Source organism: Musa acuminata, chromosome BXJ1-11, assembly GCF_036884655.1.
Source record: "Musa acuminata AAA Group cultivar baxijiao chromosome BXJ1-11, Cavendish_Baxijiao_AAA, whole genome shotgun sequence".
In the NCBI taxonomy this organism is placed as follows: domain Eukaryota; kingdom Viridiplantae; phylum Streptophyta; class Magnoliopsida; order Zingiberales; family Musaceae; genus Musa; species Musa acuminata.
In genome coordinates this window covers 8,948,001-8,973,883 of record NC_088337.1, presented here as the reverse complement: position 1 = coordinate 8,973,883, position 25,883 = coordinate 8,948,001, and the positions used below count along the sequence as shown (strand labels likewise).

Here is a 25,883-nt window from a genome sequence, read left to right as displayed (position 1 = left end):
TTCAATTCTGATTTAAAAAAATTGTAACCGAATTGGCTATCACTTTGCTTTCTTTTCATTGTGTACTTGTAAAACTTTTTTGACCAAGGATTACTGTACATTGCGCAAACAGTAATCCCCGCCTCGGCAAAAATTTGATGTTGCAACAGATCACTTGCACTTGCGATATTATTAAAGGGAATTCCACAGCAAAATAGCATCAGAATCCATATCAGAGAGCATAAAGACCATCAGATTAGGACCATCAGAATCCATAGCCTACGAAGAACTATTTTATTCAGAATCACCAGGAGAAAAAAAATTGAAAAGAAAAATAATTTTCTAATTTAAATCACTAGAAACACTTGTTCATTATCAAAAATGAAACAAATGCCAGCTACAAGTAACTAATGCAAAACCTTATCTCAGAGATAAACTGTACATTTGAACCCACACTAGGAATATTTACCTTTACATAGTAAAAGTCAACTAATCCCCCTTCATAATCTCAGAATATGAAAGACTTCTGACAAGATGGGTTCTATAGGACGATAAAGTACAAAATGTAGTTCATCGCTTTCTTGGTGCTTTAGCCAGTAATGATGCTTTCTTCAAAATTTTAGTACTGTGGTAATTGAACAAGCAGTGACATGATATTTGTTCTTTTTAAGGTATATAAACATGGTCACCAGACAAAAATGAGGTCTATTCAGTTTGCTCTAGTCCCTATGATTTGAGATCATTTTGGCGCTTGGCCAACTTCTCCAACAACTCTTGTATAGTGCGAGAGGCATCCTTCACAAGAGAGAAAATAGAAAGGCAACAAATAAAATCAACTAGTTTCACAGTCAAATGCTTACTATGCACCAGAAAAGGAAAATTTTGTTAGGACATGAGAATAATAAGGTATTTCAAGCCTTTTCTACCTTGGTGAGAGGTTCAAGTTTCTCACCTTCAGTTTCTTCCTCAAATTCTCTTCTTCTTTGTCCCTCCGGCTCCTTTCTTCTGAGAATATGTCAATCAAAGCCTCTTGTTCTTTGTTTGCCTCCTCCAAACTTTTCTGCGCTGCTTCAAGCTGGTGCAAAATTGAAAAAAGAAACACATTTGAGAATATAATTGACAATATTTAACATTTAAGCTAAAACAATGATCAATATTAACAAATACAAATGGACATTTTTGTTCTACAAGTACACAAGGTAAACCATATAACATGGTCATACTCATTTGACTTAAGATATATATTTATGATCGTCATTCCAAGCATCTTATAAGTACATGGATGTGCAGATTATATTGCATAATGTAGAATTGTATTTCGTTAACGAAACATGTTGCATGAGTGTCTCATATTAATTCCCCATGAATATCAGAACCCTTGACAAGTATACTGATCTGCATTCCAAAAGATTTCCTTGAATCAAACAAAAACAATGAGATCTGAACTTCAAACTTGCATGAGACTTGAATATTAGTAACATCATGCAGATGGACACAGATATGGACACAAAGGTCCTAAACACATATCGTCATATGTATATAATATATATTTATGCAACCATGTATGTACATCAGTATCTATTCATCTAACTTGCACTAATCTGTCAAATACTATAGGAGAAAATATAAATCCAATAATCCATCCAGACAAAACATGGAAACATAATTCTTTGTGCAAACAAATTTGAATTGATGGTCAGTAAATCAAAGAAACAAAAAATTTGTGCACTTCAAAGCCATACCACTATTATGTAGAAACAGCAAATACAAAGGCAGATCTACCATGTCTTTTCTTTTAAAGGTAACAAATAACGATCTAAAAATCCTTGCCTTCTTCATTTATTGAAACAGCAAATACGAGTTCAATGATATCACAACTGGAGGTTATGCTGTTTCAACAATGTGACCACAAAGGTGTTAGCAAGCAACAAAAGGCCTTGCCTTCTTCATTTATGCTGTTCTCTCTTGGAGAAACATGAATGTTAACAATTAGATATTGCAATGGTCAAAATCGCTTAAACAACGGAGTTTTTATCAAAATCTGCAACAAGACTTCTACTCAACATCCTCAATAATCTCTTGCTTGTAGTAATTTAGATGCGGGGCTAGTTAGAATTCAAAGAAGGTTAGAATGCTAAAATTATAGGATACCTACTACAACGATTTGTTCTGTTCTGAGATTATAGTGCAGGCTAGTACAACAATAAACAAATAAACACTTTAATTGATTAAAATATAAAGTTCTTTTGATCTTCTCTTTGTAATAGACCAAATAGGTAGCCATCGCAAAAAAACAAAAGGAGGACAAATGATTTGCAGAAGAGGGAGGTTGCCAAGAAAAGATATGGTAGCCTTTTTTTTTTTAGTGGCCAATTTGATTTGGGCAAATGATTCACAGTGAGAGAGATAGTTGGAGAACATAGGGACAACTAGAAAAAGATATTCAGGTTCGATGATGTTTACCTGAGCTGAATTTATGTTGGATTGGTAAAGTAAGAGGAAACACGGGCAAATGGAAAAAGATATTCAAGTTCAACGATCTTTGCACAACCTGAAGTTATGTCAGACATGTAACAAGGGATTGAGAAACTTGATCCAACCCAAGTTCCCATGTAATTGAAATGAGATAAGCTGACACATGTATACTATATATAGCACATCTAAACTATTGATCCTTACGGCTCATCCTAGCTCTCTCTCTCTCTCTCTCTCTCTCGCACAGCAAATCCACTCAACTGACATACAAACTGAGCTCTAAAACTATAGCTTGGTGAGAAGGTTTGGTCAAGGAACACATTGGTCAAGCATTGCATATCGCATGCTGCCTAAGTTGGCCTTTGGGTCCCTGTTGTATCCAAAAATATTTTCCTAAGTCTATAGCTTGCATTTCCTCATCCATATCAGCCAATTGAAATGTATGTCCGAGCATTTCCAAAAAACAAAGGAAGATACCCAGCTGAGCATGACTAGCAGTAATTTGATATATACCCTAATGATACTTTGAACACGTTGCAATTTAGCAATGCATGTATGCAAGTGACCCAAACATAAGAAACATATGGATGGATTGTACTTACTTGCTCAAGTAAAGATTTATTACGATCCCTCTCATACTGCAATTCCTTAGTTGTTGATTCCTCCATATTTATGATTCTGTCAGTGTCACACAACAATCAGAAACTCATTTGAGACAACAGAAAGTATTCGTGTCTGGTAATGAATTGATGTTCTACTACACCGTTTCTTTAATTCTTCATTTTCATCTTTCAACTGCTTGATATTGGCAGAGTCCTCAGCACTGGGACCATTTTCACCAGAGATAATTTTGGATGCCTGAAAAACAGATTGAAGTACAATGGTCCTTTATGAGGCTATGTATTAGGAGCAATTTCACATGAAAATTTATCATACTAGAGGTAGTTAGAAAGGAAAATAAAGTGTGCATAGTCAGACAAATTAGTGCTTATTCTGCCAGTGGGAAGTATCATTTTGTGCAAATGTTGGGTTAGTTTCTTGGTTCCTGATCAACATTTTTGGTAGGAAAAGGCCCACAACATTAAATGGTGGATATAATTATGGGTACTAGAACCAATGAAGTTTGATAAATTACAACCAGAAAAAAAAAATAATGACATTTAATAAACTATAATTTCACAACTGTACATGTTGGAACCAGAGGGCAGCTCCTCGTATACATAGATTTTGATCAGAGAAAAAAGGTTTTCTTACATGATTGCCAAAAATCATGAGAATTAAAAGAATTCATCTTCAGCTATAGATTGCTCTTAAAATGACATGAAGTGATAACATTTAAATATTCATTTGATCTGGTCTAAAAATTTGGAGGTCCTTGGGCCAAATAAACTTTACACTTAAGTTTATAAAGGTCTGTTTACCTAATTCAATAACTTTCAATAATTATTTTCTTTAATACTTCCCATCTTAAATCATGAAGGGGAGGGAGTCAAATACACCAAAGTTCGCCATGCCGACCTGTACTGTCTGGTACGGACAGTACGTACCGATCCAACAAGGGATAGGTACACAGACTGCCCTCTACAGATGATATCATTACATGACCCCATATCGAGCAATACAGGGTTTGTACTGAGCGATAACAATCGAATCCGACTGTTATTGACATGTACCGATCGATAAAGATCAAATTTTGACCATTATCGATCAAGGGCTGAGATTGCCCTATTTCAAACGATCGAATTAACCGTTTGAACCATAAGAAATGGTTTTTACATCCTTTTCTCTCCCCTCTTTCAATTTATTTCACTCTCTCAATCACTAGCATCTCTCTCTCATTCTCACATTTTCTCTCTTAAACTCAACAAAGTTGCAATTTGTGGATTGGATCAAAATTGGGAGGTTAATTTGGGAGGATTAAGAGGAAGAACACTCTAATCGAGAAGAACTAGATACCAAATTGTCACAGTCGTCCGCCCAATGTAAGGTAAAGGGAAAGGAGAAGACAGTAACATCAGTTGCACTGTTGGAAAGAATTGAGTTTGGCGACGAGACACCTTTGCAATCGCATTCAACAACCCGCTTGATCTAGAGACATGACAACAATATGGATAACAGTGTCTTGATTGATAACGGCAACGACGTCGAAGCGTCAATGGTCCCGTCCACACAATTTAAGGATGGTGCCTGGACCGAGGAGCAATATTTTACACATACCACTCAAGATTCAGATCATGGAGCTCGACGAGAGACTGGTTAAATTTATACAAGGGGAAGGCAGTGGATGATTTTAAACAGATGCGACAAAGCCTATACGACGTAGATACAAAGTGATACTGATCGTATTCATAACCATCATATTATGAAGAATCTTATGGCCAATAATAGTACAGTAATAGTTGGTCATACTTCTCTGAGCAACAGTACGATGAACGATCTTACGATACGAAGTAGTAGATCGATAGCGAAAGTAGAACATTTTACATTCACCATGCTCCGCACCAATACATGTCACATTCGTCCTTGCCTCGATAGTTGCCTCGAACAAATGAGATCCACGACGATCAGACTACAACCATCACCGTATTGATGCACCAATAGCATACGATGTATCAGTATACTATGTCGTAAGATCAATTTCAGGATTGAGTCTGACAAACATATCAAATTGATATACAGATACATAGGATCAAGGACTCCAATCCACCGCCCGTGGAGTCCCGTCGTTCTTTTTGATGATAAAACCAAGTATATATATTGAGTGATTACTTAATTCATTTGAATCATAAAATATAAATTGTTTAAAAAAATAATCTAGCAATTTAAATCATTTTCTTGTAGATAATACAATATTAATGGAAAGATGATCCAAAACATACCACAAAACTATTCCTCAAAGTCCAAAAAAGTGTGTCACTATTCTTTCCCAATTTAAATTATTTTTGCTAAAATTATACTAAATTTATATTTATTTCCTACTTAAAAACCATAATCTTTTTTTTTCTAATTTTTAGGTATTTTTTGAGCTATTTTTGATGATTTTGGTTGTACCAACGCATGGTATGTTGGTACGCCTCGATACGTACCGCCCCGATAACTTATCGGTATATCGATATGGACTGATAAGGTGAATCTTGAAATACACATCATTTGGATAAACTGAAGTACACAAGTGGGAAGATTATTTGCTAGCTTCTTAGGAAGGATGGTTAAATAGACAATCAATTCCAACAACTAGTCTCGAAGGCCTGAACTCTATGAAAATAGTAACTACCAACTAAGTTCTCAAGAAGATATGAAAACTTTTCAAGATTAAATGGCTCCAATTCAGTAATTTTTAGCTTATATTATTTGTGATCAAGAATCTAGTGCAAGGAATCTTTGTTAGTAATAAGGGCATTTTTGCCTTTGTAATTTATGTAACTTTTGACATGTTTTGTAACTATGCTGAAACATAAATGATCTAACACACTACTAAGAACCAAATAATTGTGCATAAATGATATGAGTACAAACAGATTTTCTTAAACTGGTCTGCATTACATGCTACATAAAACCTGGCAGATTTTTACATATACAATCCAGGTGTAAGAAGCTTTTTGTGCAAGTAAAATTTCAATGATGGTGCAGGGATCTCTCAAAGTAACTTGATGAGATAGGAATTGCCAGACCATGGTTTGAAATGGATCAACTGAACAAATCAACTGCAACTAAAGTCAAAACCCTTGAGAAATCAAGATCTATCAAAACCCTGAAGAAACCAAGACTAGCAAAAACATAACATGGATGTAAATTTTGATGGGAATGACCGATCCCAGTCTGAACCTTAACAAATTTAGCTGATTCCTTAATTTGGGCAGAGAGATCATCAGTCCTTAGTTTTGCATCATAATGTCAGGTGGGGCTAAAAAATCCTCTATTTGACTAGGAATTGAAGTCTATTGCAGTATGGACGATAACATCACTTTTAGAGATGTATCTAGTATAATACATACAAAGATAACATCTCTTCTTATAGCTACTGAACTTGGAATATAGGGTGAAATCTAAAAAAATCTTAACTATGTAAATTGTAGAAGGCAATCAGTTCAATATCGATCCATATTTACCTTTCCTTGTGATCTAGTAGCAACTCGCTCGATTCCTGCAACTCCATTTGTTGTATGATCTCCTTGAGCTCCATTATGGGCAGAATAAGGAGGTGGAGACAACGTTGGAGGAGCAACAATTTTATCAGAGGTTCTTGAACTGAAAATGGCCTTGGGAATATTTGAATCATGTGTTCTTTTAACTGAAGCTGTGCACTCAGTCTCAGAATCACTCTCATCATCAACAGCATGGATTCCACTGGACCTAGATTGAGCTCTTATGTTCTTTCCAACTTTCATAGCACTTTTTACTCCACAGTCCATGGAGGAGGCCAAACTTCCACTTTTCTGATTCCCAGATTTACCCAAGACAAAGGCTGAGGCACTGGCCTTTCCTGTTTTACCACTTGAACTTGGCAAGTACTTATATCCAACTTTATCTGGAGCACTAGACTTGCTGGCATGGGTTCCGCTGCTTGGAGAAGTAAACTTCAGCGAATGCCGAGATAATTGATGAGCTGGTGCTTCGGGAGAACTCTCTGTCAAAGAAGATCGGCAATCAGATGATATAATGCTAAACAGCATGAATTCTGGTACCAAGTTGAAGTATTACTTTGCATATAGTGAGAGAACTGAATTAATATGCAGAATGGGAGAACCATAATCATCAATTAAATGATCGTTCTCTTAATAAAGATGCTTTCATTACCTTTATCGTCTTGCTCAATAGTTTTCTTGTTCACCCTGGGAGCATAGCCAATCCTATGACAATTATTAGACCTGAATGCAACACAAGTAAGATGTCAGAGAAACATTGCAATCAGTGACAACATTATGCAACGCTTGTGGCATATAATTGTGGTCACCAATGGGGCCAAAAAAGTTGAGAAGCCTCCATAAGAATTTAAAAAGAACTCCGACCACATTATTTGTAAAAACTCAATTAAGTAGACTAACCAGTATGTTTTCTGCATCTGAACAAGTCTTGCTTCAAGTCTGGAAAGAATAGTTGTGCGTTCAAAGTCCTGCTTATCATGTGCTGGTTCAATAAAATTTGCCTCTAATACACCTGCAGGAAAACATTTGGTTCAGGGGAACAATTGAAGAAAAGAGAAAAAAAAAAAAAAGGGTAACTGAAGGAAGTACCTATAACTCCACGCCCATCACTACCAGCAGCACTCCATACTCTCCAGAAAGGCTAAAACATATTGAGAACGACGCTAATTAGACAATCGTAAATTGTGGCTCATATCCTAAGTAAAAAAGTTTGATGCTCCGATCATGATATAGATCATCTTGTGATTGTGAAAAGAACATTCTGGTGAAAGTTACAGTAACAGGAATATAAAGCTGAAGTTTGCCTGTAATCATGCACATCAACCAAAGTGCTTTTTTTTAGTCAGAATCATTGGCTATGTAGCATAAAAAGGATACAAATTATTGATTACTATCTCTAGAAGCAATTAAAATTGCAAAGGCAGTGCAACATGAATGATTCGTAAATTACATCAATGACATAAACTTATCAAACGACATTAAAACAAACCAAGTGGCAGCACTATAATGATTGTAGTGAAGGAAGATAACACGAAAAATGTGGTCAAAGTGAAACTTCATGTAAGCTTGCACCAAAAAGAAAGAAAGAAAGAAAAGTGAAACTTCAGATAACTGTTTCCACACTTCCAACCCTATCACTGATATGCATATATTCTTCTGGATGATCATATCTGCTTGTACAATTCTCTCAGTTCCATATGCAAGTTATTGTGATAGTAATTCATGAATCATAGGAACAAAAGAGAGCAAATCAAGGCAAGGCATGCCCCTATTGGTATGTGAAAACACATATTATAATGCCTAGAATGGGCTAATGAACTAGAATCAACTTATAAACAACAACCAACTTCAACTGTCAAAAAATATTCATAATTTAATTCATAATTTGCAAGATTGATGACAAAATCCAGGTTAACTAGAGACGACATGGTTGAGATCAGTAAAATCGGTAAGATCGAGTCAGAAGGGTCAGGCAAATTAAGAATTCAAATAAGCAATTATAAAAAAAATCATCAAAGAAAGAAAAATTAAGGTATACATATAATAAATTTGAGAAAATAAAATTGTTATATGCATAAAAATTCTTTTACCTTCATATTTCATAAGATATCTAACTTCCGAAAACCAAATTGAACTATAAAAGATAATAAATTGAATAAAACATTAATAAGTATGATATATTCAATTACAACTATAGATATGTCATTAAAAAAGGCCGATAACTTTATCCACTTGCAATTTCAAAAGCAGTGAAGACATAGAAGCTCCTCCAATTACCATGCAAGTGAAGTCACAACAATGAAATAAGTCAATGTCCCAACTTCCAACAGGTTTTGGGGAATGCAAGTACATATTACGAAATCAAACCTGAAATGCATCCATGAGATTTGAAATCAGTTATTAAAACCAAGCCATCTTTCTTCTCCATTATGACTTTATTTTTTTAAGAGGCTAAGAGCTAGTCTCTATCATCCTGTTTCTCTCTTTATATTCTTTTCTCTATGTTAAATGGTGGTGGTTGCAACAATGGTGGCATACTGAAAGTGTGTAACAAATATCAATAGATGGTAGTATCTCCTCTATTTCATCATCAAAATCATGGTCTTTTTTTATAAGCTCTTCCTCCATCTCCTTCGCTCCCCCTTCTTTTTTCTTCTAAGGTCATCAAGTTGATTTTAAAATTGAATAACAATTAACATATCCATACAGAATTTAATAACTAATGCCGTTACCTGAATATCATAATAAAATGTATAAAAAAGTTCAATGATGGACATACACTTTCATCTATTGTCACTTAATTTCTAAGAGCATTTCCAGCATCATATTCATCTTTCATGCATTTTTTACTGGAACAAGTTAAACTTGTTGTGATTTATTTTTGGTCTAATAACAGGACAACCATCACATACAACCTTTTCTCCTCAATTTTCTTCAGAGAGAATTTACTCTGTCAACATAATTTTTTATTCCAGTAATAAGACCCAAAGTTTATAACACATCTTATATCTTCATTTGGTTGTTATCCAGGAAGACCAAGAAACTAGTGGAACCATAATGTACTAGGCAATATGGTCGGTATCCCATAGCGAAGATGAAATGATAGTTCATAGGTTTGATTTTAAATTCAACCATTTCTTATTTTTCAGGGAACCCAAGTGTCAAACAGAGAATAATCCATAAATCATAGCAAAACAATACAACGGAAAAGAAATTCATAGAACTACAAGGCTGCAGGTGTAAAAAATGAAAACTGTGGGAGAGTAGAATGAGAAGCACCTTTATTAGCCGATTCTTGTGATAAACATTGAACCCCTGAACATCAATATGATCTTTTGCGTCCTTTACAAAGCCAATAGTCACAACTGCAACCATCTAATCCAAAGTACCAGTAAAATTAATGTCTAATGTCTAGCAAATGCAAAAAAAAAAGTCAAAGTTATAAGGAAAAAAGGCCGTAAAGTCAATAGAATAAAGCAAACGAGAAATTTACATTAGGATCTTTAGGAACACCTTCAGCAACTGATTGAGGCTTATATGTGACCTCTTGTTTTAGCATCATATCATTCACAATATTGTGGTGTTCAATCTCTTTGCCACGCAATATCATTCTGAAGACATTTGGAAGCCTAAGATACAGAATTGAGGCATAACTCTACATACAAAGGAAAGTTAATCATAATCAGATTAAATTTCATATAGGAAGACTGTTAAAATGCAAAGACTAACCAACCAAATACCACATAAGATAAACTATTAAAACAGTTGTACATACTAGATAATTGGTCAAAAGATCTGTGAAGAATGGAATTAACATCACCATAACTGTCGACAACAAACTACATACAATAATGGATAATAAGGGGTTCACATACAACTACTATGTAGAAATAAGAAATTTTTTCACATAAAATAGCAGTCGGATATCTGAATGAAGAAGCACAGCAGTTTTCGAGTAAAACAGCTAGTGCTGATTTATAACATCATAATGCAATTTTCACCATTGTGTTGCTGCCGACACTCATTTTTTTCCATTAGGTGGTGCTCTCAAAGTGTATGCAAGTATCCCCATAGATATTAAGAACAAAATAAAACAATCCATAACTATATCGAGACCAAGGTTTAATATTTCGATACAATACTAGTCTGTACAGTTCTTGAGTAAAACAACTACTGCTGATTACTATCATCATAATTCAATTATCATCATTGTACTGCTGCAGACACTCATTATCCTCATAGCCATTAAGAACAAAATAAAACAACCCATAACTTTATTGAGACAAAGGTTTAATATTTTGATCCAATACTAGTCTGTACAGTATCAAAATACCAGGTAGTATACAACCTGTATCACCTTGTATCAATGAAAATAATAATTAAATATTGATTAGCACCCAGCTATATGTCCACTGTGGTCCTTGTTCAAACCAGAAAATATCAATCAATGCAAACTAAGCCTAAATGGTATTTGAAACCTTAACTTAGACAATCACCATAAAACTTAAATTGTAGACACCATGATTAAACTAGTAACATTCATGCAACAATATCTTCAGATCACCTTATCAACTTAGCAATGAACAACCAATTTTACATTTCTTAAAGCCTTAGATGAGTTTGGACCTACCAAGACTTGACCATATTTGAGCTGACCTTGTCAGATGCAACTTATTATACAGGTTAATCTTCTAGAAAACTCCTTGATACAGATTGAGGACTTGAAAGTGACCAATACACCATGATCCCCAACACTGAATTGTTTATTTGTACCAGCCAAGCCAATCCATTGCACAGACTTAATTTGTAATTCATTTGCCAAAGTTACAAAGAACTAAAACATTAAGAAGATATATTAATCCACCTTAATATGTCATAAACCATGAAGAAACTAAAATTTTGAATCTTAGGCAATCTAGGATGAGACACTTAGAATAGAACAACATTCAGAAATGCAAAGAGATGTCAATACACCAATTCTGCACCTAAAATCACAGAATAATTATGCAAACCACTTTTAGTGAAGCAGAATGTTCATTTCAGTAATGTATAAAGTTAAAAATGTAATGCTTGAAAAGATTTCTTGTACATAAAACCACTAAGCTTGACAGGAAGCAGTTCCAAATTGGTTGAAGAAATGGGTCCATGTTGCACCAATTGTGTATGATAAAAACCAATAAACATCAACATTACATGCAAGTTGAGAAAAGGACAAACGACAAGAAACAACATTTATTAAGAGTTAAAGTCCAAAACATATTTAAATGCAAAAAATCCTAAAAATAGGAACTGATATGTTCAATATGCATATGACTCGATAATTATTTTACCAAAAATGAGTAAACATGCAAGCTCAGTTAGAAGAACATATCACTAACAACTAAGTTATATTCACCAAATTCAAACCAAATTTGGGAATGTTACCAGAAAAAAATATTTTCTGGATATTTGTCATCCACATGATGTCTTTCTAGATATTTGTCATCCACATGATGTCCATGATAATCACAACAACGAAAAAAATGTAACAAATTATTGCAATCTCACTCCTAATAAAACACAAACTCCAAATGGAATTAGCCAACAGACAAACACATATTCAATGATTTGTGGCCTTTAACATACAAGCCAATCCAAAAAGACTTCCATATACTTAAATATAAGTACATTCATGTGACACAACAGAAGAACCGCAAAATTTTTATATGGTTAAGAATCATTCCAGAGTTTTAAGTTGACCCTTCAATATTTTGCTCTAGACACTTGGATTCCAATGAACAGCAGCACAAAATGAAGTGAAGAAAGCTACAACAATAAAATGTAGCAGCCGCAAAGTAGCAGTCGATTAATACGTAAGAACAGCTTCACGAACAAAATAAAAAATAGATTCTAGCATATTTTGAAATAATGCTGTAAAATACATATTTGGGAACATAATATTAGTGTTTCTTTTCAGCTACAGTTATTTTTTTACAAACTATAATGTAATGAACTAGTTTATGTATCTTGATTCAAAAAATTTCTAATAATTAGGTTTCCTATTCTAGTATACTACAAAACTCAGTGCTATAGCTACCACCAATAGCACATGCTGCATGCATCATACAGACAAAGGATTCTAGATTGTGAAAAAATTTCAAACAAAGAAGAGAAGCAAAGAGCATATGGACAGGTCATTCTCTTTCATCAACAAGAAAGGTCAAATGATTATAATGATGATAAAAGTTTTCGTTCAGTTTTTTGTTGTTGTTAAGCTCCAGGGTCACCCGACCATGCAAGAAAAATGGAAAACTAAACTATTCAAGGTTATCACCGCCCATATCAAGGTTATCACCGCCCATATCAAGGTTATCACTGCCCAGTGAAGCTTTTGGAAAAAAGGACATTCCTCTCAAACATATTACCATACAATCCTGCAAAAAAAACAAGCATCTTTCCAACAATCATCTCATGCTCTCTTTGTCCATGGTCTCCAGCTGAGATGACTTCAACAATCTCACAATTGTCAAACAACCGATAGCTTTACAAATTAACAGAGCTTGTTTATATATATTATATTAAGAGCTGATTCCATTTTTAGCACAAAAAATGAAAAACATCGAAACACATGAAATACCCTTAATGAGTGTCGATATGTTAAAAAATGCCTGGAGTTTGGAAACTTCATAGCCATTTCAATCTTCTTCTCATCACGATTAACACCTCTAACTTGAATGTCCTGCCATCATAAATACTCAAATTCAGTGCACAATTCTAAATATAGGCAACAATGACTTGTTCGGATAACTAACTCTTGAAAGCACTTGTACCAACAACAGAACATGTTCCGATGTATAGAGAGAGATGACAGGAGAGTTTATAGTTTGAACTTACATGTTCATCAGCATCAAAATCAAGCTCCAACTCTCCTTGGTCATCCTCCCACAAATTGTATATGACTATTCGAGTCCCTTGATCTTTAACAGAACTGAACTGAAACATCATAATAATGAAGTATATGGATATGGTATAGAAAAGACAAGTACACTGTTTTTGTGAAACATAGTTGTTAAGGATAAGAACTAGTAAAATACAAACTGGCAGATGCAACAATGATCAATCTTCCAAAAAGAAATATATTCAACAATATAACACAAGGATAGATGACTAACCTAATTATTTTTCCAACAAAAGTTTCTCAAATGTTGGCAATTCAAAGCAAGAAATGAAGACCTTGAACAAAAATTAGGCCAGAATGACATATATACATCGGCAAAAACCACAGCACCAAAGTGGTAAAAAACAGTAAGTTGGCATTTCTTAATAATGTTACATGAACATTCTGCCGACAATATAAAATTGTCATCGTATGATAAATGCCATCAAATGATACATCTTGAGAGGTTGTGATTAAAAGAAAACTAATAATATATTTTCTCTTTGACCAACTATGTCGAGGTAGCATAACTTGTTTTTAGCAACTTCAACCATGGTCATCATTCAGGTATGGAACGCACGTCATTATAGTTAGAAACATAACTCGATGACAATATTGCAAGTAATGTCATCAAATATTTTATATACTATTAATTCTTCAATTTGAACAGCTATTATATGGCAAATAATTTATCGATAACCTCTATAATTTTTGAGAAAATAATTTCTCTGGCATACATCATACCGGATATCCATCATAACAAATAATATTCTATTTCAAATTATAAGGTAGAAATATATAAAGATCAAAAAGATAGTTAGGAAGTTATATCTGATTAGATCGTTGCCAGACCAGGAAAAAAATTAGCTGCTCCATGATTAAGAGAACACAATGAGATCTAAATTTTTCATCATTGTTTTAGCTGTCAATTTGAGGATACAAATACTTGTATGAGTCATACTTATTTTTTGATAGAAAATGGGTTGAGAAAGTAATTTAGTCATAGTTTTGATTTGAAAGTTCTAGCGTCTTTTGGATGGTTTCTAGAATCACAAAATGGTTAACATAGACCAACAGTAAGTTTCACTGATCTTTTATGCTTGACATAATATATACTTCGAATATAAAAGGTGCGTTTTGAGTGTGTTCACAAGTGGAAACCACTAAGAACCATGCAGTTAAATTACAGTTTCAAAGTAAGTCTTTAAGTTAGCCTGTCACAAACTGTTGTAGTTAAGTCCAAAACAATGTATTAAGTGCCCTGTAAATTCACCATGTAAAGTCAAAGACGTTCAAACATACCACATACAAACAAAGGGTTGCAGAAAAGTGAATCATCATCAAGCCTCATGCAACCAAAATATCACTGATAAAGCAAACTCCAAATAAAGAGCTCCATAGAAGAATCAACAAAGCTTTTAAAGAACTAACATGAAACAATTAGAAGACAATACTGAAGCAAACAATTGTAATACAATTAAATTATTAGAATAACCATGAATGGTGTAGTTTATTGACAGGAAAACTATTTATTGTCAACCATGCATGTCCAGGCACCCTAAAAGTATATCTTACCTGCTGAAGAAGATCTGCTTCACTAGAATATGGAGACCATTGGATGATGGTCTCTAAATTTGTATTCCAATCAGCTAAGGATGATCTCAACATCTTACTCCAGACTTTTTCTTTCTCATAATCAAGCTGCAAAAGAAACCTAGAATGAGTTAATTTGAAAAGGAAGCCTAAAATATATCTTGGATAAAAAAAAGTACAGACATTGGATTTATCCCATGGCATCTCATTTGTCAGAAAGCCCAACACACCATGGGACAATATTAAGACATCAGAAAATAACATTATGTGATAAAGTAGGCTCTCAATAACAAAATAATCAAAACAAGGCCAAGTCATCAATGATTTATCTCAACTCAAGCACATTCTTCTACATAGCATAGCCATAATAATATTGTGTTATCCAAATAAATTCATATCAAGCTACTCACTTTGCAACAACAGTAAGCAGAAATCCAAAATGATATCTATTGTTTAAGTATGTTCCTCACCTTTTTCTCTATTTTGAATTTCTCCCCAGACTTCAGTTGATATGGGTTCTCTTTTATTGTTTACTTTTCATAAACAGAAGCACAAAGGACTCATTACATATCAGACAAGAATCCCTTTAATCCTCTATTTCACTTATTTAATGCTTCATACTCCCTACAAGAGATTAAGGCCTTCATCGATGAATAGTCCATTGCTTTATCAGTATACAAAGTCAACTGATTCTTGAAACAGCTACAAAATGAAAAATTATCTCATCTACAGTATTAACATTGCATCATTTAACCATTGAGGCAAACAAGAGTATAACTTTTAATGAACTTCTCTCAAAAATGCATGAAGGGCTTGCAATAATCCCCATAGTGATAACTATCTGTTGCTAACCTTAGAATGGATTGTGTAAAAAGGAAAAAAACAATACATGTAGAAGATTTGCCATTGTAGTGAATATTCTTTTGGAAATATTTAAGTGAAAATCATTAAGGCATTAGCACATGTTCTTAATCTACAAAGGCTGACATCACACAAACAAAATCTATTCGGTATGCAGGAAAATTTATGTCCAGAACATTTATTTTAAACATCAATGGACATACAGATCAGTATCAACAAAGGGATGTAGGTAAAATCATATATCATAAACAATATCATTGTTTATATAACATCATTAAATATACCATTGGAACTACAATATCTTCTTTCCCAGTGTTCCTCAGAAAAGTATAGGACAGCATTCCAATGGTCTGCGTGGGCCTGTATGCCAAGTTAGGGTAGGTTAGTCTCATTGGAGGCAGCAATGGAAAGGTTAAACAAAAACAAAGATATAATGAAGCACCATGTACCACAATTATCATACCAAAATAATGACACCAGACAAGGATTTACATTCAGTCTGGTACCAGTTTCGATAATCTATAGGACCAGAATAGTACTAGCATACTGGGGATATTACCAATGTCGAATACAGTATTAAAAAATTTAAAGATGAATGGTATTGTACCAGTATCAAGTTATATATTCCCAAACTGGTACTTGGTGAAAGCCAGTCCAAGAGGTATCTAAAATGCTGACACTAAATAGGTGTTTCTCACATTTACAAATACATACATAATTAGATTGCCATATTTACCAAATCTTTTGATTATTCACAAAAATATTTATAAAATATTCTACACCATATTTATAAACAACATGCATACATAATAAACAGTCATACAACAGGAAAGAAATTAATTCCTACGTAACTAACATGACAATTAAGCTTCACATCAATGAATAAGCAAAATTAATACTGGATTCTATTGATCTCCACGAGTCATGTAAATACATTAAATGCCGACTACAACCTATCATCATTAAGTAAATGTCACTGAAATAGATATATCATGTGTTACATTGACAACAAGGCACCATCTCCATCCTTCTGCAATCGAGGACTATGACACTGAGTTCCACATTCCATTGCATCTTTTTTTATTGTTTCTAACATGTCTTCTCCAAATTTTCACTACCTCTTTCAACACCTCGATTACAAATTGAATTAGCTTAAATGTTCAAGGCCACCTTAAAGGACTGACCTCATTTCACCATACATTTGGCACAATCCATCTCAATATTTCTTCCACAAACATATATTTCTTGTCATACTTTATGTAAAACTAAACATCCATCTCAACATCCTCATCTCCAGTTCTATAATTTTAAAATATTTTGTTTGAACCGCCAACAAACCAGCCAACACAGATAACCTCGTAATTGTCCTAGATAACGGTCAAATGCTCCACTCCAATTGAACAATGTCAGTTTAGTTCTATGAAAACCATATTCTTCAACCTCCCCAACTCTATAAACATTATATCAACTCAACTTGAGAAAAAGATGAACATATTCCCTTTCATTGTTTCATGAACATCTTCAGCCTAAAATGTACGAAATCACCTTTGCTCACTCTCAGACTTCTTTCTATTGTCATTTATTTCTTAAATTTCTTTCCTTCTATTTCTGCAATTTTGTTCATAAATTTTTCGTTTCTTCTGTAGCCCAAGTTACAGTAAAAGCTTTTTCGCCAAAGGGTAAGAAGCTACAATGAATTTTATGTGCTCAATTCTCCCTATTGTCCTGATGGAAGAGAATATTATCAGTTGATTGTTCAACTCTACAATGGCACTTGGCAAAACTTTCTCTTCCTAAAACATTTATTTGCACCAGCCAAATCATCCATAATATATCTAGAACTTTTTGAATTCATCTTCAATCCCAGAATATAATTCCTGTGAACCACTTAAATATGTTTGTGTCCACTGGGGCAATTTAAATTACCCAACAATATGGTAATTTAAGTTTCCGTACAAAAAGAAACCCACCATATGGAATCTTAGAACCATCTTGTTCACATTCTCAACTTAGGGTATTGAGATTTCAAGTGTCAAGGCACAAATAACATTAGTATTCCTTCCATAAGTACATCATAACACAAATTTCCTAGCCAGGACAATATAATTTACAGTTTGCAGGAGTATCATAATCAGAACTGAGAAAGCAACCAAGAAACCTGGTAAAAGCACATAAATTGTCCCATATGTAGGTACAACAAAAGTGTGTATGAATCTGTTCTACACATATATCCAAACAGTACACGAGTTCATCAATGTTACTGCATATGCTTATTGTGGGTGCAGATTTAAGAAAATATGCTAACCTTCTTCCGTCTATCCCATGACTACGAGAAAACACGATAACATCTGCGCCAAGTCGCATGGTGCTGGTTTTAAAGCCATTCCCATCTATGGAGACCAAATAAACAATGTAAATAAAGAAAAGATCCTCATTTACCAAGGAGATAAAAGAATGTTTTTTTTTTATCAAAGGTAAATGTGTCCTTTTCCTATTAATGGTGGATACTCACACTGTCCAATAGTGTTTGCTATCTTGGACTTGGCAGAATACCCCAATGACATGCATTGCCGCATTTTATCAGGGTCCATCCCACCACCATTATCTGCAAAATAACATAAATTCGGCGATTTCATCAATTAATGTGTGATTAACAGAACAACAACGTACTGCAGAGTTAGCATTACCATAGCAAGTTATAAAGAAAATGACAACCCATTAAAATTTAAAAGCTCAATTACTATCTCGAGCATATACCTGAAACCTCACGCTTCAACTTGGAAACTAAAAATTACAAACTAGCTAATATATTGGGAAGTGTTGCTTGCTAGAAACAAAGAATATCTTCTCTAGAACTACCATAAATTCCTAAGGTCAATAGTGTGATATTCTCTACATAAAGTTTATTTTGGTTCCACTTTCCATAACCCTTGTTTTCCTCTTAATGGCTGATGAAGCCCACCTGCCCATCTTCTCCATTTACACCACAAATCACTTCAAGCTAGCCTTTTATTTTATAACAGAGTATGCTACTTATATTTCCTTTGCTTACAATATTCAATTTTAATTTTGTTCAAACCATAGATTATAATCACCGATAATGGAAGAAACCATGCGACAGAGAGCATCAGCCATCTCAACACCTGAAACCATCAGTGGCACAGGGCTTAATAGGGTGATAGAGGATAAAAATGACCTCCCAACGTCGACACATGGACTTAGGCGCAAGTGGTAGCATTGGCCTCAATGCTGTACTGGGGGCTGCATCGTCTGCCACATCATCGACTTCCACATCAGTTATGCCACCTCAACAATTGAATTGCCACCCCAAAGGTGGTTACCTCATGTCAACCACCACTTCGACAACAATTATGCCACCTAAGCGATCAAACCACCACCCAAGAGGTGGTTAGGCCACATCATCCACAATTTTGATAGCATAAATGTCACCTCAGACCGAAGCCACCACCTCAAAGGCAATTAGGCCACATCACAAGTTCGCGCCAAGGTTCTCCCGTTTCTCCCTCTTCTTCGAACGCCCTCTCCTTCTTCCTTCTTCGACGCTTCTCCCTCAACCTCGTCGCAGCCAGGCCGATACCACCCCAAACAGGTCGATAATGATCGAAATTTCAACCGTTACTACACGAAACAATATATCGAGCAAACCGCCCGTGTACCGATTCATGAGTCGACTGGTACATACCACCCGATACAGGTGGTACGATTCAAAATCGCAAACCTTGCTTTACGTTGTCCTACATAAAGTCTATATAGACAAGCATCCTCAAATGCCTTATCTTAAACATATGCTAATAACAGCAAAAGAGGTCAAGATAACATTCAAAGATGATTTTAAGGTCGTGCAATACTTACAAATCGTCGATAGTAGAACCAAAGTTCATATGGACCAAGACATCCATAATGTAAGTAAATACATATTAATTAAAATCTCATTCATAATTTTTCAATATTTAAAAAAAAATTACAAACAAAATTATTTGTCTTGCAACGAATTATCTAAATCCGACCACTCAATTTCGATATAGTCCTAGAACACGATTAGATTTATTATCGACACTAAGAAATGTTATATATCAACTCTTATCAAACACTACCAATGCTATTATGGAGGACCAATTATTTTAAGAAACGATTGGTTCATTCTGCAACGTTATAGTTGTATCGTCTCGTTACAGTATGGATCATAGTGAAGAAAAGTTACACATATATTGATTATAATTTATATTTGACATTAATTATTTGTTATGCTAATAAAATCCTATTTATACCTTTTTACAGACGAGTGGTGGCTATAATTTGGAGAGGATGCACCAAATTTAAGAAAGGTTGTCGTCCGTGTAGTTTCGCAGACGATAACTTCTAATGGTTACGAACGCAATTAGTCAACGTTCGCATTGATTCACATAAAGATCCGCAACAGACTATCGTATAGACGAAGATTCCAAGTTGGACAAGAAGCCAGAGGAAACAAAGACTAATCCCATCGACATCCAAATCTACAACGAAGATTCCAAGCTGATGTTAAAGTGGGTCGAAGTAGCGAAGAACCAAGAGGATCCTCTACTTGATGAGGTGGGAGATCCTCCACGTCCTTCACGATTTATCACCTAGGTAATAGAAGTGGAAGCACATCCCTAATTGGAGAAAGATCACCCTCGATTAGAATATGGCAGTATCACCCTCGATTAGTACATGGCAGAAGGAGTCGGACAACATTGAGTTGGACAACACCGGGTCGGACTGCTCGAGGAACTAAAAACAACCAATCGTTTGCCCAATGTGCAAAGGCAAAGGCAAAGGGGAAGACAGTAACATCAGCCACACCATTGAAAAGAATCGAGTCGGGCGACGAGACACCTTCTCAATTGCATTTAACAACCCACTCAATCCAGAGTCATTACAACAACATGAACAGTAGTGCCTCGACCGATGATGGCGATGACATCGAGGAGTTATAAACCTTGTCTATACAATTTAAGGGTGGTGTATAGACCGAGGAATAGTATTTTACACATGACACCCAAGATTCAAATCATAGAACTCGACGAGGTATCGTTCAAGTTTATACGTGAAAGGAGAAGACGGTAGATGATTTTGAGCATATGCGACAAAACCTACACGATGTGAACACAGAGCAAAGCTCATCATATTCACAATTGTCATATTATGAAAAATCTTATGATCAATAAAAATACGATAGTAGTTGGTCATACTTCTTCGGGCAACAATACAGTGATCAATCTTAATACAGAGCAGTAGATCAATAACAAAAGTAAAAGTTCTGATATTCTTCATGCTCTGCACCAATACATACCACGATCATTATTACCTCAGGAGCCACCTCAGACACGTGATGCACGATGATCAGACTACGACCATCACCACATTAATGCACTAGTGACATTCGATGTATCAATATTATCATGAGATCACTTTCAAGATTAGGTTCAACAAATGTATCGAATTAATATACATATACATAAAATCAAGTACTCCGATCCACCACCCATTTAGTCCCATCGTTCTTTCTAATTGTAGAACCAGATACATCCATCGATTGATTACGTGATTCAATTTAATCTTAAAATTTAAGTTCTTTAAAAAATAATCTAACAACTCAAATCATTTCTTCATAAATAATTCAATATTAACGAAAGAATGATCTAGAATATACCACAAAGCTACTCCTCAAAGCCCAAAAAAGATATAACTATTTCTCTTAATTTAGATTATTTTTACTAAAATATACTAAATTTATATTTAATTCTAACTTAAAAACCCCAATATAACTCTTTTTAGGTATTTTTGGAGCTATTTTTGATAATTTTACTGTACCGTCGATGCACCTCGGTATGTACCATATCGATAGCTCACCGATATACCAATATGAACTGGTAAGGCAAACCTTGATCCACATTGCTATAAAGATGCCAAAGATGTAAAAGAACTCAAAAACTTAATATGTAGCATTACTTTAGGGCAACAATTTTGAATAAACAAAGGTGTACATCACATCCATGTACTTGAAATCTCGAGTGAAACACCTGATGGGATTTGATCCAACAAGGCACTACAGAGTGAATACTTGGGAGGATCTAAAGCATGAGCTACGAACTCAATTCATACCTGAGAACACTAAGTTCACCATAATTGTTAAAGTCTTTGCCACTACACAGTGGCGTGGAACATTGCATTAAGCTGAGCCGGAGTGAAGCCTCCACAAGACGTTACGTCATATCCTCACTTTAGTTGGTTGAGTTTATAATGCAACTAGATAAGTCGCTCAACAAAGATATTACCCATAGTTTTAATGCATCTTTTATAGCTCCAATTCTTTTCGAGAAGAAACAAGATAAGAATTATAGACTAGCATGCTAAAAATTGATAAAGAACAAATACTCAATCTCACTTATTGTGAACTTGTTTGATCAACTATGCAAGGCAATGTATTTCTTAAAATTCAACCATTCGAGATGCCGGTAGGTGTTAATTATTGAAGGTGAAAGTAAAAACCAAGTATTGAAATATCGTACCGTACCGGAGTTTCGAGATTCACTCGATATGGTACGGTACTATATACTGAACGATATACTGCTCGATATATATATATATATATATATATATAAGGTAAAAAAATTATTTATATATAAATATATATAAATATAAGTAATATATATACAAGTAAAAAATATATGCGATGTCACCTCGAAATCGAGGCAATAATATATATATATATATATATATATATATATATATATATATATATATATAATACCACCTAGTAGCGGGCGATCTGTGTATCGGTCTGTTGGCCGACCGATATGTATCACCCGATACGGGCGATATTATTCAAAATTGAAGACCTTGGTAAAAACTACCTGTGTAACCAAGTTTGGTGTATTTGATTCCTCGTGATGCCTTTTTGGCTTAACGAACACCCCGACCACATTCTATATTTAGATGCATCAATTGTTTAAACAGTATCCAAATAAATCTATGATTGTCTATACGGATGAAATCGTCGTCCATAACTAAACTCTAGAGGAACATATCCAACACTTACAAATACTTTTCAAGATTTCTAGGGAGAACATTTTGTTAGTAAAGAGAGAAAAGTGATAATTTGATAAGGCAAGCTTTAAGATAGCTAGTTAATGATTTAACAAAAAATAAATAATATCAAATACATGAATTAACATATTAGACCTAAGATTAGTGCTTTTTCTATCTATTACTTGTTAGAGATTACAAAATGATAAGGAAGTTAAGCAAACAAATGTCACTTTTTCTTTATCAAGAGAAAACAAAATACATACCTTCAACCAACAACATTTTGCTTCCATTTTTCTTGTTTATTAGCATATCAATATTCACGAATGTAGATCCATTGCAAACCTTAAAAAGTAGAATCACAATTTAATCAACATAAAAAAAATTATCAAGATGTATCTCACAGAGGAAATAACAATGGTTACCTCATCCAAAGAATTGTCCAAGAGCTCAGCCAAAGCTGTTCATCAAGTGACCAAAGAGACCATCAATATACAAATTATCAGAACTCCGACTATCTATGTGAAAGTATTTTCATCAGTAAGGCAAACAAATAAAGATGTGACAATGGCTTCACAAGTACCTCCAAGTGCCCACTTGTGACTTGTGGCATTTGAATGCAAAAATTTAGGGTGAACTCGCACATGATCCATCCCTGAAGATGAAACCAATAGAATATTTCAACATCCAAAGTGGCAAAATTATGCAAGAATAACAAGAAAAAACACTGAAGGCGCATGAGTAGATAAGCAATTTTAAAAAAAACAAAAAAATAAAAAAAGCTTTCTCGGTGTCAAAATTTCTTAAACTTACTCAAGGCATCATCTAAATGTTGAAAATGCAAAAGATACATAGTGTAAAACTGCAAACAGTATATCAACGTATATATGTCTTCAAGAAAGATGATGAGATTTATGATTGGTAAACATGAAAAATATAACTGCACAAGGTAGAAGCACTAAGAAGTATCCTAATTAGAATGAACATCCAAAATTCATGAGTATGCTTAAACAAAAAGACCATACCGGACAAATGCCAAATGTCAATAAACAAAAGTCTAGATAACTTCCTATACGTGAAAGACATCCAGTCTATTGAGCCATGGGAACAACAACCTCTATATTGATTTCTATAAAATCAGTAAATGAACATTCTACGCAATTAGCTTTGAAGATAGACAATAATAAAAAGAGTTACAACCTTACATTTCTTCAAGAACATTATGGCAAGGCACGTTTGATGAGACTGAAAATGTTGAGCATAATAATATTGTGTTGATTGGAACAACAAATCCAGGCATAGTTTGTACTAATTTGATGATTAATGTTGCTAAAATTATAAAAGAATCTACGTTAAAGAACTGCATTATGAAATTCTTTGAGTGATCGAACCATTGATTTAAGTTCCATTGTATTTAAGATTTATTGAGCGAAATTTCTTGTTCCAATCGAGAAGCAGACATTTGCCAGACATCATTGACCCCAATCTTAATATCAATGTTATCTCTCCGCTTTATTGGATCCAGCGGCATACCAAATCTTTCAACAATATATCAACAAATGACAACCATGATCTTTTCTTTCTCGATTCTTAGCCTCTTCAAGTTGCAATGTGAGTTGTGCATCTCTAGCAACCAAAACTTGGTGACGACCATCCGAGAAACACTAGCGCATCATAACTTCATTAGGAGGAAAAGAAAGAGATTTTGCTGTTGCTGATGCTGTAGCATGCATGATCAACAACGCAGAGAGGGAAATCAAACAAGCCAAAAAGTGAGCCGTGTCGAATTAGGGTTAGACAAACAGAGCAAGAATATCAAACAAACCAACCTGGGAGCGGCGTCGGATTAGGGTTCAAACTCTCGTCGAAGTCCCCCGCCTTCCAGAACTGCTTGCACCGGAGCAATGCCACCGGCGACCGCGAACGCGGTGGCTGAGGTAGCAGCAGCGGCAGCGGCAGCGGTTCCTCGGGCGAGAGGGGGTCGAGGAAGCCGGCGGGCAGAATTCCCACAGTCCGAGACTTCTTGAGAGGGCCCCCCATCCCATCGGGTTTCCTCAGCCGCTTGGCCGGCCCGTCGCCCTCCGCCTCCCAATCGCTGTCACTGCTACTCAGATCGATCACGGAATCGTCCAGCGGCTCCGTAGCCACGACGATCTCCTTCTTGACGATCGAATCCATCGGCACCACGGGCGAAGGGGTAAAGGGCAAGATTAGGGTTCGAGGGAGCACAAGATAAACACCACCACTAATAAAAGACTACGACGGCAAAAAGAGGAGGGCATCGCGAACTGGCTCCGTTTTCTACGAGGCTCCATTTATAGAAGATCGAGCCAGGGAGCGCGATGGCGGTGGAAGAAACCAAAACGGAAGTGGGCGGAAACACCATGCATTGCTTTGAGTTGACGGCGTATTCTCTTGGACTACATACTTTTTTATGTATTCGCATTGTATTCCAATATTCTTCAGTCGGATTTAAGATGAACTTAATATAAAACAAATATTAAAATTGGATTCCTATTGGTATTCAGATATAAGAGATGCGAATAATTTGTGTGCCATTAACTTTACTTGAATCTAAAAATAAAAACTAATTATTGAAATAGATAAAAGTAAGTGATTTTTGTTGTTTGAAACTAGTATAAATTTTATTAAAATATACTAAAACTTGAGTAGAAAAAAACAACAATAACGTGTCGTTGTTATTTGTTGGATGACAAATACACTTTTGGATGTCCATAATTAGAAATATGTTTACTTAAATAAATAAATATATATATATATATATATAGACATATGATATATTATATTATATTATGTATATATATATATAAACAAAGAATAAT

At 34.7% G+C, this 25,883-nt stretch overlaps 1 protein-coding gene across 2 annotated transcripts; it reads right to left on the bottom strand.

Moving 5' to 3' along the window:
• Positions 1–377: 377 nt before the first annotated feature.
• Positions 378–25,437, bottom strand: LOC135582997 (protein MICRORCHIDIA 7-like). 2 transcript variants are annotated; one of them, XM_065089711.1, is made up of 20 exons: positions 24,870–25,437; positions 23,624–23,695; positions 23,466–23,500; positions 23,307–23,385; positions 18,482–18,574; positions 18,275–18,359; positions 16,254–16,329; positions 15,091–15,216; positions 13,473–13,571; positions 13,216–13,317; positions 10,093–10,254; positions 9,879–9,974; positions 7,689–7,740; positions 7,500–7,611; positions 7,252–7,322; positions 6,564–7,081; positions 3,218–3,312; positions 3,057–3,132; positions 906–1,054; positions 378–774 (listed from the first exon to the last, which is right to left on the bottom strand). In XM_065089711.1, the coding sequence occupies exons 1-20, from the start codon at positions 25,216–25,218 to the stop codon at positions 699–701; spliced, it is 2,523 nt and encodes an 840-aa protein (XP_064945783.1). In that variant the 5' UTR covers positions 25,219–25,437; the 3' UTR covers positions 378–698. The 2 variants fall into 2 exon arrangements, with proteins under 2 accessions (XP_064945783.1, XP_064945784.1); XM_065089712.1 differs by having other exon boundaries at positions 932–1,054.
• Between the last annotated feature and the right edge of the window lie 446 nt (positions 25,438–25,883).